The 16,384-nt window shown below is 36.4% G+C and overlaps 1 protein-coding gene across 1 annotated transcript; it reads left to right on the forward strand.

Annotated features, from left to right (window-relative positions):
* The first annotated feature begins 12,421 nt into the window (after positions 1-12,421).
* Positions 12,422-12,847, forward strand: LOC145667596 (uncharacterized). The gene has a single exon (XM_081735061.1). It carries the CDS (start codon positions 12,422-12,424, stop codon positions 12,845-12,847), a length of 426 nt encoding a protein of 141 aa, XP_081591187.1.
* The last annotated feature ends 3,537 nt before the right edge of the window (positions 12,848-16,384 follow it).

Below are 16,384 nucleotides of genomic sequence, written 5' to 3' on the forward strand. Positions count from 1 at the left end.
CTGTTGCAGTGTTATGAAATGGTATCTTTTCTACTTTCCATCCCCCAGCCGCAACCCACTCCAAGCTATCGCACCAGCTCAATATTCAATTTTGAAATGTGTCAGTAGGCTCCGCGCCACCCTGTATATCCTTTGCCTGTAAACTAAAAATTGTATTTGCAAAACGATAGAACTAAATATTTTATTTCATTTCTGAAACACTGTGCGCATCTTATACACTGTATAATGATACAATCTGTCACAAATGTATAAAATAATTGCATACAGATAAACGCATTCTTCGTTCTTTCTCTCTGCATTACAACAACCATTAAAATATAAACAGTAATGCCAATTATTGTCCCATGTTTGTGTATTCACGTTAAAACATTAAGTTCTCAATTGCATACATATTAGTTTCAAATAAGACGCTTCTGGTTTACTAACATGTAAACATTCATCACAAAACTAGTCCGTGATGTTTTTCATAAGCATAAACAGTTGTACGTTTTAGTTTGTAAGTGATAAAACGTAATTTACAATGAAAGAAATGATACAGTAATATCACAATTGAGTTACTTTCTAAGCTAATTTTACTGTATAGACAAAAAAAAATCGTACAAAATCTTGTTTCTCATCAAATATTTGTCCTCTTTTCCCAAATTATAATAAAAAATGCACACAGGTAATGCAACTGAATCAAAATGTGGAATGTTGTTCCAATTATCAACACACAAAAAATTGAAAAACTGTTCATTCTACCTTTGTAAAAAAAAAAAAATGTAATAAATGAAAAACTTGTCAAAAGAAAAAAAAGTGTTACACATCCGCTTTGAAATTCGTTGCTTGGCAAGTATAATTGCATCATTGATAATTCTAAAGCAAAAGTCTCTCGCCATTCTTAGACATTAGAAATTCCAAAAGCAATGTGACTGCGCATTATAAACAGACTCTTTTCTATAGGGACGTCTCATAAATCCAAAAACTACTATTTTTTTTCTTCTTTTGTGTGAGTGTTTGTGTTGTAAAACAGCTAAACAGCCATTTTCTTTTAAATGCAGTGTTTCTCACTCCCTTAATGTAAAATTTTCAAATGCAAACCTTAGCATACCAGTACAGAATGGTTTACGTACTGTATATTTAGAATTTCGTGCAACTTGATTAACACAATATTTACGGGATTTAGGATTAGCTTTATGGCTTTTCAACATCTATGGCCATGTTAGCTTGTCACATATGAAGGAGACGCCCCTTGACGATCACACTATCCGGGGAAAGGGAAGGAAGGTAGCGCCTGGAACCTATGTTAGGTACTATTCCAGCATTTGCCTGGAGTGAATGAAGAAAACACAGGAAAACCTCACTCAGAATGGCTAACCTGGAAAAGCTTTTTACAATTTTTCGGTCGAGTGTCCTCACTGGGAATCGAACCCGGGACCGCTTGCACCAAAAGCTAGTACGCGGGGCCACAAAAGTAAGATTATATCAAAGGCAACCCGTACCAATTCACTTTTGGATGAAGGTCTCTCAAACCATTCTCCAGAACAGTCTATCTTGATTAATTCGTTACGACGTTACTCCTCAGTGCTTCTTGATTTCGAAACATCACTTTGAATCTGGACGTTCCCTGGGTACCTTGCTATCTGATCAAAAATAGCTTTCGTGCATCAATCAACATTTCTTCATGTTAAATTTCTCGGGGCTCCGGTGTCGCTTTAGAGGACGCACAACTTCACAATAGAGCTAGTTTGGAAGACATTTTTGTGACTTATTCCCAATTTCCCTCTCCACATATTACGAAAAAATATCCATGATAAATATTTCAACGCTTGCTTCATTCTACAGAGAATGTGGTACAATTCTTGATATAAGGATAAATAGTACTGTGTTTATATATATATATATATATTTATATTATGTTCTCTTTATAGTTCAGGTCATAAGTTCGATTTCGTATGTACAGAGTGTATTGGTATACAACCTTTCCCTTCATACCTACTACGTCTATCAAAACGAAACTTGATACACTCATTACTTAACCCCTATAGTATTTTTTCGAGATACACTTGAATTGTGTGTTTTTACCCGGGGTCACTTCAGAGGAGGTGAAAGTTGGTGGGAGGGATTTTTGGAGGGAATTTTCCCGACATTATCCCAATTTTCCCTGTTCAAATACGCTATGTGCGCCAATACGCAGCATCTCTGGAAAACTTGTTTCATACTGAAGAGAATGAAATATAAACAGTGGTCGAAGTGAGACGGTATGCGGTAGTATGCCATACTGTCTCTGGTTTTTCAGTGATGAAGGCCGCCTCTGCTTTTTTTGGTATTCAAGACATACCGTCACTGGAGAGTATATGCTAAATACTTTTAAAAAATCCAAATTTATACACAGTAATTAACGAATAGCTTTGCACGTAAAAATATTTTATTTCTTATCTAGAAATAATTTCTAACTTGACAACACGGACATTTTTATTATCTTTTACTTACCTTTTGTTTTTAAAATGAGGTGTCTTCGAAGAAGTTACCTAGTTTATATTTTGATATAACATATTGAATTTTTTTCTTTTGTATGTGTGTGTGTCGTGTTTGTCTTAATTCATATAAATGAATATGAGCGGGTTTAGGGGTAGTCTGCTATGGGGGTGATTCTTCCGGGGGTTTGCAATACCCCTCAGTAGAGTGGCAGTCCGGGAGCTTTCCTGGAGGAAATTGTTTATATATTGAAGCTTTCCAGTGGTTTTCAGTCATTATGTAAATAGAAATGCAATCTTTTAGGCAACATACCCTCACTATATTTCAACATTTAGATAGCTGGTATGTCGAGTCAAAATCGAAATAAAACAAAATGCCTCTGCTTTATTTCCACTTCGAACTCTGACTATAAACCATGACTTTCCAATCAACAGTATTGATACAATATCTATTTCACTGCAAGTCTACAATTTTCTTTATAATAACAGGATTGTTAATGGGCCCCAGGGATTTACTCCGTTGTCCATGGCACCTAATTCGCTTTGTGCATGAACATAAATTTATTTTTGTTATGTTTATCGAGTGGACTAGGTTTGATTCGGATGTCCCGATGTCATGTTCATGTCCTTTCCTTGTCAGTATGATGTGCTTTTATCCCGTAGAAAATACGAAAACTCGATTTAGGGGCCGTTTAAAATGTAGCCTCTGATCCAAAAACTAATTGTTGGCCAAGATCTAAATCTTTTGATCAATTTTTTTTAGATCGTTCCTAAAATTTTTGACCAAGATCGCAATCTTTTGATGCATTTTTTTCATCATTCCTAAAATTTTTGGGCAAAATCGCAATTTTTTGATCGATTTTTTTTAGATCATTCCTAAAATTCTTGTTCCTTGCGACAAGGCATCGACAAAAAAAAAAAAAAAATTCAAAGCGCAACCATTACCTTTTGAAAAATATCCTCAATGCAATTTTCAACCATTAATTTGTATGTTTCAATGAGTAAAAGATTTGAACACTTGTCTTTAAGATCTTAAAAAAAAAATCATTGAGGTGTACAATTTTACAACAAAAATATTCCTAGCCTCTTATATGCCATTATGTTTCATAGTTATATAAAATAATGTAATAAAAGATATCCAATCAGTAAGTTTCAGTACATTTTGAGTTTATTTACGGCATAGTTCTAAATCAATTTCTTTCCGTACGTTGGCAACCCTTCTAAAGCTAAATCTTTTCTGAAAGTTTGGAGTTGTGTTTCAGGTGGCTATTTCTGTTTCTATATACTGTGTCGTTCGTCTCTCACTCACTCACCCCATTATAGGCCAACCAGCCAGAGGGATGACAGAAAAATGTGGAAAAATTTCACCCTCGCATCACTCGACTGGTGAAAACCGTGGATAACCTTAGGTCACGAGAGCTTCTGCACTTTTCTCTAGCATGGCAGCAGATTCCCTAACTTCCAATGAACAGATGGCAGAGAAACGTGTTGGGTAAAAAACAGAAGCAATGTGACGAAGATTCAAAACGATACATTCTACACAATCCGTAGCAGCAGTCACATGGCTGCGGCAGTGTGTGTGAGACTCCAGTCCCGTTTTGATTTCTGATAAACACGCGATCTTATGCTCTAAAATACTTTAACACATAAAATTAACCTGTTTTGACAGCAAATACAGACTTTGAGTATGTAATGGTAGGAGGGTGTCAGGGCTATCATAGTAAAGTTTAGTATACAGTGTGTAACGAAAAGGCGCGGCAAAATTTCAGGAGTGGATTCCTTATGAGTAGACAAGTAAAAAAGTTCATATGCCCATATGTCGGGAAATGCATCATTACAGAGTTACGGCTTTTGAGCTGCCTGACGGTGTGAAATAGTCACATTCTGGACGCCCCTCAATGTAACTCAATTTAAACCTCAATAGTTCAGCTCCTAAGTAAGCTAGAAGATAATTTTGGTATCAATGAGAGCCAGATTCGGTTCCTGGTGAGAGCTCACATGGTAAGGATCTCACGTTTAGCTGTAGATCCACCTCTCATATAGCCTCGGTCCTGAAAGGGACGCAAAACTGTAAATTAACCCTCCACCAATATAATACTGTTCATTCACTTCATTATACATGATACAACTAATAATGCTTAAGACTCGTAAATCGAATTTACTTGAGGTCTTTATACATTATTCATGCAATTAGCATTTTCTTACAATTAACCTAGAACAGTAGTTCTCAGCCTTTCGAACACTATGATTCCTTTTCGAGAGATCTGTACGATTCCTTCTTCCTTACACATATTAATAATAATAATAATCATAAAATATACAGTACCATCTCTCTCTCTCTTGTAAACGAATGTACGAGGTGAGTAAATTTGGATTCACTTTAGAATTGGCGTTTTATGAACTGTTGACGTGCGATGTGATTGTGTTCTTGTCTTTGGCATTGGAGGCCCAGATTCAATCCCTGGTAGCAGTGCATGCCACGTTAAGCTGTACTAAACCCGTATGTTAACGAGATCAGTTCTGCTAGGTGTCAAACACTGCTTCTAGGTCACAGATTCAGAGACTCGATTACAGGTTCTCCCTGGACAATCTGGTCTATTCGTGTCACTGGGTCCGCTTTTTTTTTTTTTTTTTTTTTAAGTTTTCAACAGAACCTTTTGGTGCTGATAGTACGTATCTTTAATATTTTTTACGTCATAACTGACGTGGTACAGTGTGTAAGCAGTATATCATTTCCGGAAGCAGCTTCGCAATAGATAAGTAATCGATATGTACTCCCATTTCCATCAAGTGTTTCATTCTTAGTTAACTGATAAATAAGTGGAACAAGAAAATATTACTCATATTGACTTACTCAACCTTTGATGATCATTGGAAATACTCATGATGATGAAAAGTGTTCTGGTAACACTGGCACGTCACTTTTAACAAACTGAGAGGTTTTCATGCACCATTCTTTATAACTAATCTCTTTATTTTAATATAGAAGTTGAGGGTGTTAACAACCTGCGCCATATTTGTTTTCTAGCCCATTGATTTATATGGAAAAGTTTTTTTTCTTTGAAATCAACAGAGATTTTAATGATTTAATTTTATTGATTTATCTTTGAAATGTGTTTATATGTCTTTTACTTTATGAAAATTAAATTCTATGGTGTATAATGTTAATAAGTACTTCTAAATAGTGTTATGTTTTTCTCGAGACGAGACGAGACTAGAAATAAGATTTTCTCGTCTCGTCTTATTTCTTAAATCTTATACAAGTCTCGTCTCATCTCAGGTCACGAACAATACTTTCTCGTTTTATCTAGATTCTCGAAAAGTATTCGTCGCCTCGTCTCGTTTCGCAAAATTTATGTAACCTACAAAATCTATGCCCTGATAGTTTTTCTTATTTCATCTCTAAGTTATCAGACTCCTTTCACGTTCACCAGAGATTCACGAAGCATATATGATATAACAACACTTAAACCATGTTTGTTATTGAAGTATATTGTATAATGACTTCTGTATCTATAAACGTTGATAAATGGTCTTCGTTATGCTTGTGCGTACAATCACTATATCGATGTATAGTTTTTATAGACCTACTACGAATTACGTCATACTAAAAGAGTAAGTTGGGGGTCACCGGAGTCTAGTACTTAGAGATTGAACTTACGTCCTCGTGCTCCGGGCTCAATTCCCGACCTGTGCTTCCTAATTTTTGGCGTCCACCCAGCGTCGGGAAGCAAACTGCGAAGTCACGTGAACAAAAGACATAACGGCTATTATGTCTAGAAAATTCCTGATGCCCGTGTTAGTACCCGGCTATTTGAGGCGATCGCAAAGCGTATTTATTGCTCATGCGTACTCTTGGAATACGCTGACCATGTATTTAAATATAGATGGCTAATCATAAACGCGAAAGCAATAAAATCGCTGAGAAAACGTCAGCTCGAGCGTATTTGGTGCGGGTCGGAACAATAGACCGCCTGCTGTTTAAAAGATGTCAAAAAGAAGGGGGAAAAAGGGAAAGACATGTTGCCAGGCAAGGGGATTGTAGCAAGAAACAGCTGCTTGGAAGATGGTTTGTGCAGAGTATTGGAACTCTGCTATTACACACCTGGACCTGGCAAAAAGACCTGGAAAACCTGACTGGCTCACAGTATGATTTACGCATCTGGTGAAAGTAAAATTACTGAATAGCTACTTTGGCCGCGTTCGCTACAGGGGGCAACGCTTTCTCGACTAGCCTAGGACTTAGAGACAGGGCGACGCAGCGCGCTGACCATGTGTTAATTAATCGCTAGGATAAACTTAATTCAGCCAGTCGCTAAAAAATGGCGTTGGAGCGACTGGGGTTTACAAAGAGCTGTTACGCTAAATGGATTGGTTTGGTTTTAAAGAGTAAGTTGGAATGCGCTAGTGTTGTAAACGAGTCCCATGAAACTGCTCGTCTCAAAAACGAAATCAGAATTGTAATGTTTCTTGACTCATCTTCAATTTATAAAGGATCTTGTCTCCAAAACAAGACAAGAAAACTGTCACGTGTCAAATTTTAAATGACACTTCTCGTCTTGAGTTTAAACAAGGTACTTCTCGTCTCGATTTTCATATTATATGGAAAGAGTAACTTAATAAAAACGTTGTAAAAGAAAGAAAAAAAGACTATTTTTTTCTGTTTACAAAAAGTGTGAAATGAGGCTTTTTTTAAATGCTTCTGTTCCCTGATCCATGTTATTTGTCTATTTTTCAAACAATAGGTAAAATGTCAGTCTTCAACCTGAATGACGACTGCAAGTTTACCAGTACTTTAAAAAATATTACCATAAACTAATGACAGTTTGTTTTCCCTACTCTACAAATTTTAAATATAAATATGTAAGAAAAAAGAAATAAAAAGAAACAAGAGAGGAGATGTCTCGTTGCCACAAGGGAGATCTAAACAGTTCACTTGGAGGAATGTTCACGAGCCAGACAATTCCAAAATAACTCTTGAAAGCCCACCTACGGTGCACAACATTATCTTCATCCCCTTTTATTGCATCTCGAATCAACAAGAGCTGGTGTGCGAAGGGTATATTTGTGCAGTTTCTAAACAGTTATATCTTGCAAACAGTTGGGAACAGTATAAACTAGTTGTGCTGCCCTCTGTTTACTCTTTCGCATACATCTAGTGTTAACTATTCACGATGATATATATACACATTAAACTCAAAGTGACAGCCGAAGTTGATGTAAGGGGACTGTCGACAAATTGTAGCTAAATTTGTTGTCCATATTATTATTATTATTAACTAACTAACTAACTCTGTGGCCTATGGAACCCGGAGGTTCAATGCCGCGTTCACAAAAGCTCTCCAATGACTTCCTTAGCTAACCTTAGCTAACTGCATCCAGTTTCTACTTTGTATTCCAATCTCTGCGAGATCTATCTTAATATTGTCCTCCCATCTGCGCCTAGGTCTTCCTAATGGTCGTTTTCCGATTGGTCTTCCTGTCAAGACTTTGAAAGCGTTTCTACTTTCTTCCATTCTACCTACATGACCCGCCCACCTAAGCCTCCTAGACTTGACGACCCTAACAATGTTGGGTAAACCATATAAATTATGTAGTTCCTCGTTATGAAGTTTCCGCCATTCCCCATTCTCGTTCCTCTTGGGTCCGAATATTCGTCTCATGATCTTGTTCTCAAATACTTTCAGTCTATGTTCTTCCCTCAGAGTAAGTGACCATGTTTCACAGCCATACAAAACAACAGGCATGTTAATCATTTTGAACCGAATAGTAACACGAATTCCCTGCTTTTAGTCGACATTTAATTTCTTCGTGAATATGATTTTTCTCTGTTAATATTGATCCTAGATATTTGAAACTATCCACTTTATCAAAATTATTATTTAATATTTTAACGCATCCATAATTTGCTGTAGGCCTATTCCGGTCCCGACGCACTTCCATGTATTTAGTTTTCTCTGCATTTACTTCTAAACCCATGTCCCTGCAAGCGTTTATTATTATTATTATTATTATTATTATTATTATTATTATTATTATTATTATTATTATTATTATTATTATTATTATTATTATTATTATTATTATTATTAAAATTTGGAATTTTAAAAAAGATTAACAAATTCTTTAAGAACATTTTAGACTTATTGTATTAACAAGTGAAAATTTCATGAGATCTGACTGATAGTTTTTAAGCAATAACGTTTAGAAACATTAAACTAAAACGTAATTTTAAGACTACTTTTCTTAGCTTTTCGTTGTTTTAGATAGATCGAGAGCTTGATAATTTTTACAGCGTTGACATGCAATTATTTCTGCTTAACTGACTTTTATCTACATTGTGTTTTATATTAGTGCTCCTATTTTTACTGTTTTTTTTATTTATTATTATTACTATTATTATCATTAGCATTATTATTCCGTTGCAATGTACAGTAGTACTCTGATACCATGTGTTGTATTTTTGCTAAAAGATGTTCGCGGCACTGGAATAAAGATTATTATTATTATTATTTGTAATGGTAGTAGTAGTAGTAGTATCGCGATTAAATATCTGTTTGGGCTCTGTTCACTTTTCCAAGACTAGTTTCAAGCTTTTCTATTAGACCCTATAAACAATCCATACTTATATTGTATTCACGAGGTTTCATGATCGAATCTCACTTTCTCAACACGCGGAAAGTTGTGAATCCGACTTTTTAATGGAAACAATTTTTTACTACTTTCATCTGAAGGTAATTTATATCTATAATTCATTTTTAAAATTCGCCTCTACATCACCGGTAGATTCTGAAATCAACGTTTCATAGACTTCCAAAGGACATCCAGAATACCCTTGCTTGGAAATCTAACGGATGTCTATTGCGTGTCTCAAATAAGCAATCAATACAAACTGTACGCAATTGTTAGTACTTGAATTCAATATACTCCAGTGTTATTAGGGTAGTATATAGTTTCGAAAAAGAATGAAAGAAAAAAGAGACAGGATTTACAAAGTGTTGTGAATCAAAACAATGGGCAAGCCTAGCCTAGTAACTAACGATCTTACTTTTCAATGATAGGTAATAAATGTGTCAAATCCATTCTGACTGGATTTTCTCTTATTTTTACCAGACGAATAGCAAGGTAGTGCCTTTAAATATAGACCCAAAACAACATTTTAACTTGACACCTCTTTTTCTATGACTACTCTTCTAACGTAAGGTCTGAGTACGATCTGGTAACGACCGAAACGCCCCAACGTTTAATTCTTAATTTAGAGTTCTTTTTCAACAGCAAGCTAGATGAGACGTGAACTTGGAGTTTGTGCAATTCAAACCACATTTGTCACTATCACAACGAAAAAAACTAGATTATTTAAAAAACAAATGGTTATTTCCGAGTTAAACCTCCCTTCTCAGCAGCCAGTCTATATGAGACATGGTTCTAAACTTGAATGGGGGATCCGACCGAACCACATAAACTCCTATCGAAAATTGTGCCCGAGTGTTTCATGTCATATACCCACAAGGAACTCTAAGAATAATATTTAATACACATTTAAAATGAGATAAGAACAATCAAGAAATATTAAGTAAAGAGACAGGATAAAAACAGATACAAATGAAGCCGATCGCTAGTGGTAAGGACTCTGCTTAGTAATCCGGACGTCCCCGGTTCAAATGCGGTGGCTGGCCACTTTGGTTGAACTCTTTCCAGGGACGGATCCAAGACGGACTTCTGGGGGGGCGGTGGTTTGTAATACTGCTACTTAGAGCTACTTTTAAGAGCTCCAAACTCTGGGATGAGTTATATATATATATATATATATATATATATATATATATATATATATATATATATATATATATATATATATATATATAATAAGAAAGTTTCCTCTTCTGGGGGGACAATTGCCTGGATTCGTCCCCTGGATCCGCCACTAACTCTTTCTAGGGTTAGAAATAATGGCGTACTAAAATGGGGGTTACCTTGTTTTAATCTCCCGTTTCTACACGATATTACGGGAAAATGTAAATTGAAAATGAAATGAAATCTTTCGGTTGAGCGTCCCACGGTTATGCCGGCTAGGCTAAAGGAGACGGTGATTATGAGAAATGAATGGAATGGTGGAATGAAGAAAATGGAAGGAAACGGGAGAATTCGCGGAAAACCCACGCACACGGTGTTTGTCCACCTCAAAGTTCACTCGACGCGAGCTGGAATCGAACGAAGGATACCATGCACCAGAGGTGAACGCTTTACTACTGAGACAACGCGGCCCCTTACATTTACTACGGGTATAGGGAGGCCAAGGCCCTTCAAGGGCTGTAGCGCCGACCAGTAAGTAAGTAAGTAAGTATATTAAGATATGAATAAAAAAATCGTGCCTGAGCTCCTTGATGAGAGTCTGTGTACGTCAGTAAGTACTCCAGCGAAAATTGACTTTGCAATATGTACATGGAACATTAATAAATCAAAACATTTTATTTATAATAGGTAAATAAATAAACAAATTAATAGAGCTTGTATGAGTATGAATTTTTGACTGTATCTTCATACTTTCTTCAAATAAGACTTCTAAGCTTAGAATATGATAATACTACTCTCTTCAAGTACCGTAATTTCTATATTCATTGTGTTAGTGTGCTATTTATGATTTTTCCATTAACTTTACTTTCGTAGCAAACACATTAGATAATATGACTGCCCTTTTTTATGTTTTTTTTTCTTTCGGGGCTATTGACCAAATGATAGATTCTAATTTAAAAGAGAGAGAAACAAACACAAAAATTCATAACTGTCAGGCAAAATTTCTATCAGTGATTCGGCGCCAGATGTATAAACATGCAATAATCGAAAAAACAAAGACGATTTTGTAAAAGAAAGCTTTGCTGATTGCAAAAAATGATAACCACCGAACCATTCTTACGAAACGCAATCTTACCTGACACATCCTGAAGATACGTGCAACGAAAAAGTAGACATGCGTACCGGTACAAGAAGACAGACAGGAGAAAGTCCAACAACTTAAGCACAATGAATTATTATTATTATTATTATTATTATTATTATTATTATTATTATTATTATTATTATTATTATTATTATTATTATTATTATTATTATTATGTCCCACAAATATGCCCTTTAGGCTAACGGAGACGGATGATAAGACAAATGAATGATGATGGAAAAATTGGTAGAATGAGAATGTGGAAGGAAACGGGAGTACGCCAACAAAACCCACAGACACGATGTTGTCTACCACAATCTTACTTGGCCGGAATCGAACCATAGACTCCACGTAGGGTAGTGGGCCCAGTAATTGACGCGCACCCAGTAATTGACAAATAGGATGAATGTACTATAAGATAAGGAAGTGCAGTTGAATACCACCTTTTGCTGACATCTGTTGTTGTCTTTAGGAGTTTCGTAGGTGTTCATTTGTCTGCTTCCGGTCAGCAGACGCCGTAGTAGTCATTGTATGCGAAAACGTGTTACCTTTGTTCTACAACGGGCTATCTCATCCAAAAGCTTAACAAGGGAAGATAAGGTAAGAAGGTTTTGAATCCATTTATTTTTCATATATTCTTAATGTGATGCGCACTACAACATTTATATGACGCTTTCAGGAATGTAGGAACACAACTACGTTCTTAGAATGTCCTCGTGAAACAAAAGCGTGACGTACTTGGGGGTGTCAATTATTGGGTCTCGAAATTTTAATCTAACCCATTAATTGACAAAGGTGGCAATTAATAGGTTTTTATGTGAGTGCGCACTAGCACAGTATAATTCGCTTCGTGATGGCATTCTGAGTATGTAGATGGTCAGGGTTGCATTCCCTCACGATTTCCCAGTAATTGACATGAGGTGACAATCTTTGGGTCTTAGGTGTCAATTACTAGTTTTGCGTTGATTTCGCATTGGATTTGCTAAGTGTGGATTTTATATTGTTTCAGGATTGAACAAAGTCCAAAATGGGGAAGAAGTGTGACGTCAATTTGATACGGAAGAAACCCTTTTTCAAGTATTCTGAAGAAGATATGAAGAAGGCTATTGAAGACGTAAAAACGAATGGTGCATCTTTCGCAGAAGCGAGCAGGCGATACAAGGTTCCACGAAGTACACTAATGAACAAAGTGAAGGGAAGACCACCAGAACATCGAAAAATGGGACCCTCGACAGTTCTAACGGATAAAGAAGAAAATATGTTGGTAAAATGGATAATTGATATAGCTAGAGCAGGATTTCCCTTAGTGAAAGAAGATCTATTGACTACCGTACAGAAAATTATGGTGTCAACAGGCAGGAAGAATCCGTTTTCTAACAACAAACCAGCTAAACACTGGTTTGAAGCGTTTTTGCGTCGCCATCCAGAAATAAGCAAACGAACGAACTCCTGAAGCTTTGACCAAAAGTCGTGCAGTAGTGTCTGAGAACATGATACGCAAATGGTTTGATGAAGTTTATGAGTATTTACAAGCAAAAGGACTTACCGAAGCTTTGGAAGACCCATCGCGGATTTTCAATGCCGACGAAACTTCGTTTCAGCTTAGCCCAAAAACTGGAAAAGTATTGGAGCCAAGAGGCGACAGAAACGTGTATGAAGTCTTAGCAGGTGCTGAAAAAGATTGCTTAACAGTTCTTATTACTGTCTGTGCTAATGGTGAAATACTTCCTCCATTTATTGTATACCCCTATGTTCGCCTACCAAGTGAAATTGCTGAGAAGGCTCCAGACTCATGGGCACTTGGTAAGAGTGAAAGTGGATGGATGAATGGTGAGACTTTCTACGAATATATCACCAATGTGTTTCATCCATGGCTCCTAAAACAAAATGTGAAGCTACCTGTTATACTTTTCATTGATGGACACAAATCCCACTTAACACTTCATTTAAGTGAGTTTTGTTCAGATCATGGCATTGAGTTAGTAGCGTTATGTCCCAACACCACACATATAACTCAGCCATGTGACGTTAGTGTATTTAAGCCTATAAAACAGAGTTGGAAGATGATTATACATAAGTGGAAGTTAGAAAACCCGAACCAAGTGTTAAGTAAGGGAAACTTTGCCCCAGTATTCGAAACTGTTCTTTCGTCTGTGACTCAGGAAACTGTGATTAATGGGTTTAGACGATCTGGTATTTCACCTTTCGATAAAAATGCGGTTGATTACACCAAATGTTCCATCACATCTAAGGAAGTTCCCCACAAGGTTAAGCCAAAAACACACAACACAAGAAAGCATTTGGAATATTTGGAATCTTTTATTGATGACGAAAAACTTCATCTGTTTCGTAAGGCATCAGAAGAAAATTTAGAATGGCAAGGTCCTGAACGATCAACAGATCTCTTTCTTGTGTGGCGAAACATGGTGGAACAAACAAAACTATCAGCTCAAACAACTATTCAGCAGCCAACATTTTCTGATTCAACAGAATTATCTATTCTAGAGACAAGCAGCAGAAACTATTCTGAACCGTCAACATCCGCAATGGAGAATTTGACAAAAACAGTGCAACCTGAATCATCAGGTCCAGTTGATGTAAATATTATAGAAGACACCACAAATTCATCAGTGAGTTCTCCCTTTAAAAGAGCTCTATTTTGGCCAGAGCCCAAAGTCACAAAGAAGAGAAAAGCGACTGGGAAGGTACCCGCAGTCGTCACTTCGTCCGAATGGAAAAAGTACTTCCAGAGGAAGAAAGAAGAAAAAATGAAAAAGGAACAGCAGAAGGAAGAGAAAAAGAAAGAAAGAGAACAGAAGCGCCAAGCAGCATTGATGAAGAAACAGAAATCCAACAAGAATACAAAAAAGTCGCACACACAAGTAAATGATTCGTCTTCAAGTGAATCAGATGTATCAACTGATGATCTCTGTCAAGACTCAACGGACGATTGTGTGCTTTCTGAGGTAGATCAATCCGAAAATGAGCTAGTTTTGGCAGAGGATTTGAGTACGATTTGTAGGATACGTGCTGAGAGCTACTACGCAGTGTTTTATCAAGAGCAGTATTTCATTGGACGGGTTCTCTCTACAGACGGGAAGAAATCAAGCATAAAGTTCTTAAAAGAAACTACAGAGAATTCCTTCATATGGCCTACTCTGGAAGACAAAGATGAAGTCTCTAATTCTCGCATATTTTTCGGACCCGTTTCCCTCAGAGGCAATTGTCCATTTCAAGTTGAACCAAATCAAGTTCGTAAAATCAAGCTTGCGTATCGTCGAATAAAAGCTACAAAAAGATTCTAAGTTAGCATGGCCTGCACTGGAGCCTACACATAAGATATGAACGTTTTGGTATAGTCAAACGTCAGCAGCTTTTGTGTTTGTGACCAGCCATTCAGACTGGAGTTTCCCTCAAACTCACCAGGCGACCTGGGATGGTACTTGAATAAAACGAAGATTCTGGTCGAACCTTTTCCAATTTTATTCAAGACTTTGGTCTACAATTTAATACTTATTTACGAAAGTCTGCTTTAATCATCTACTCAGGAGTGTTCGTTAAGAAATAATATAGTTCCTACGTATTGGTTTTGTATTAATGTAGTATTTCTTGTAGATTTAGCGTTGTTTTGAGTGTAGTAAATTAGTTAATAATCTCATGTCAATTACTAGTTCGCAAATGTTAATTATTGGGGTAAACAAAAAAGGTGTACTGTCAATTACTAGTCCCATCACATACTATATTATTATCGTTTCTACATTTCCTAAAAATATATGTATTTGCAAGAATATTATGCTGTCTTAGTCACTTATAGTCTCCTTGATGGAATGCAACCTTCATAATGCTAGTTGGAAGCTAGATTACGTAAATATACAGTACAATGTTCAAGTGCCCTCTTAACATGTCAATTACTGGGTCCACTACCCTACCAGAGGTGAGCATCCTACCACTGAGCCACCGTGCCCCCCTTTCTTGATTAATTTGAATAATGGGTATTCCTTTGGGAGAATACTAAACATACTACGGTGGTCACTTTGAACTGTGGGTCTATATCTCGTATAGCCTTGGTGCTGGAAAGTGTCGCGAAACTTCAATAAACAAACAAACAAATGTAAGCTCATGGTTATATGATTTATTCTTGCATCAGCAATGCTTTAATATTTCTATCTTGCCTACATTCTATAGCCTTATCATTTATGATACGTATCTGAAACTTCACCAACTAACCGTCAATCATGGACTAGAATTTTAAAATTATCGGAGTTATGATCTACGAGATCTCCTTCGATAGGCATCGACTTCTAACGCTTTTAAATTATATCACCTATTCTTAGGTGATATGTAGAATCTTCATTATTCGATTTAAAAAAGTGCCAATAAAGCTTTTTACTTCGTTTTTTTATTATTTTTTGTTTTTATCAAGCCTCGAGACATTGTAGAACACGTTGTATACGAGTATGCTTTCACACCTTTCTGCGACGAGACATATGGTGTGATGATGTCATAATTTTAAAAAAACTATTTTTATTATGCCTATTTTTATCATCTTTTGGCAGACTTACTTTTGCACCTAGAAAATTGAAATTCTGCACACACATACAGTGCACCCATTAGCAATTTCCAGATTTTTTTCAGATCTCTACGTTAAAACAGGAGAGTCCAGAAGGGCAAAAAGGTAAAAATCGCGATTTTCCCACCTCATATACACGATTGAGACATGTGAATGATACCGTTTGAAAAGCAGTTCTAGTCTGAAGAGAATGATGTACGAACCATGATTCTACGACAAATAGGGATGTTTCAGGAAATTTTTACCTGATACCCTGTTTTATACGGGAATCTCCAGTGTTGTGGAGATGTTACTTTTAGGAGGGTTTACTTTTGCACCTAGAAGATTGAAATTTTGCACACACATTCAGTGCACCCCTTAGTATTTTTCAGATCTCTGCATTAAAGCAGGGGGTTCAGAGGGGCAAAAAGGTTAAAAAAA

The sequence above is a fragment of the Thermobia domestica genome, chromosome 13 (genome assembly GCF_964235325.1).
Source record: "Thermobia domestica chromosome 13, izTheDome1.hap1.1, whole genome shotgun sequence".
Classification (NCBI taxonomy): Eukaryota; Metazoa; Arthropoda; class Insecta; order Zygentoma; family Lepismatidae; genus Thermobia; species Thermobia domestica.

Coding starts and splice junctions, on each gene's coding strand:
- LOC145667596 (XM_081735061.1), top strand. CDS start 12,422: ATGGGGAAGAAGTGTGACGTCAATTTGATACGGAAGAAACCCTTTTTC.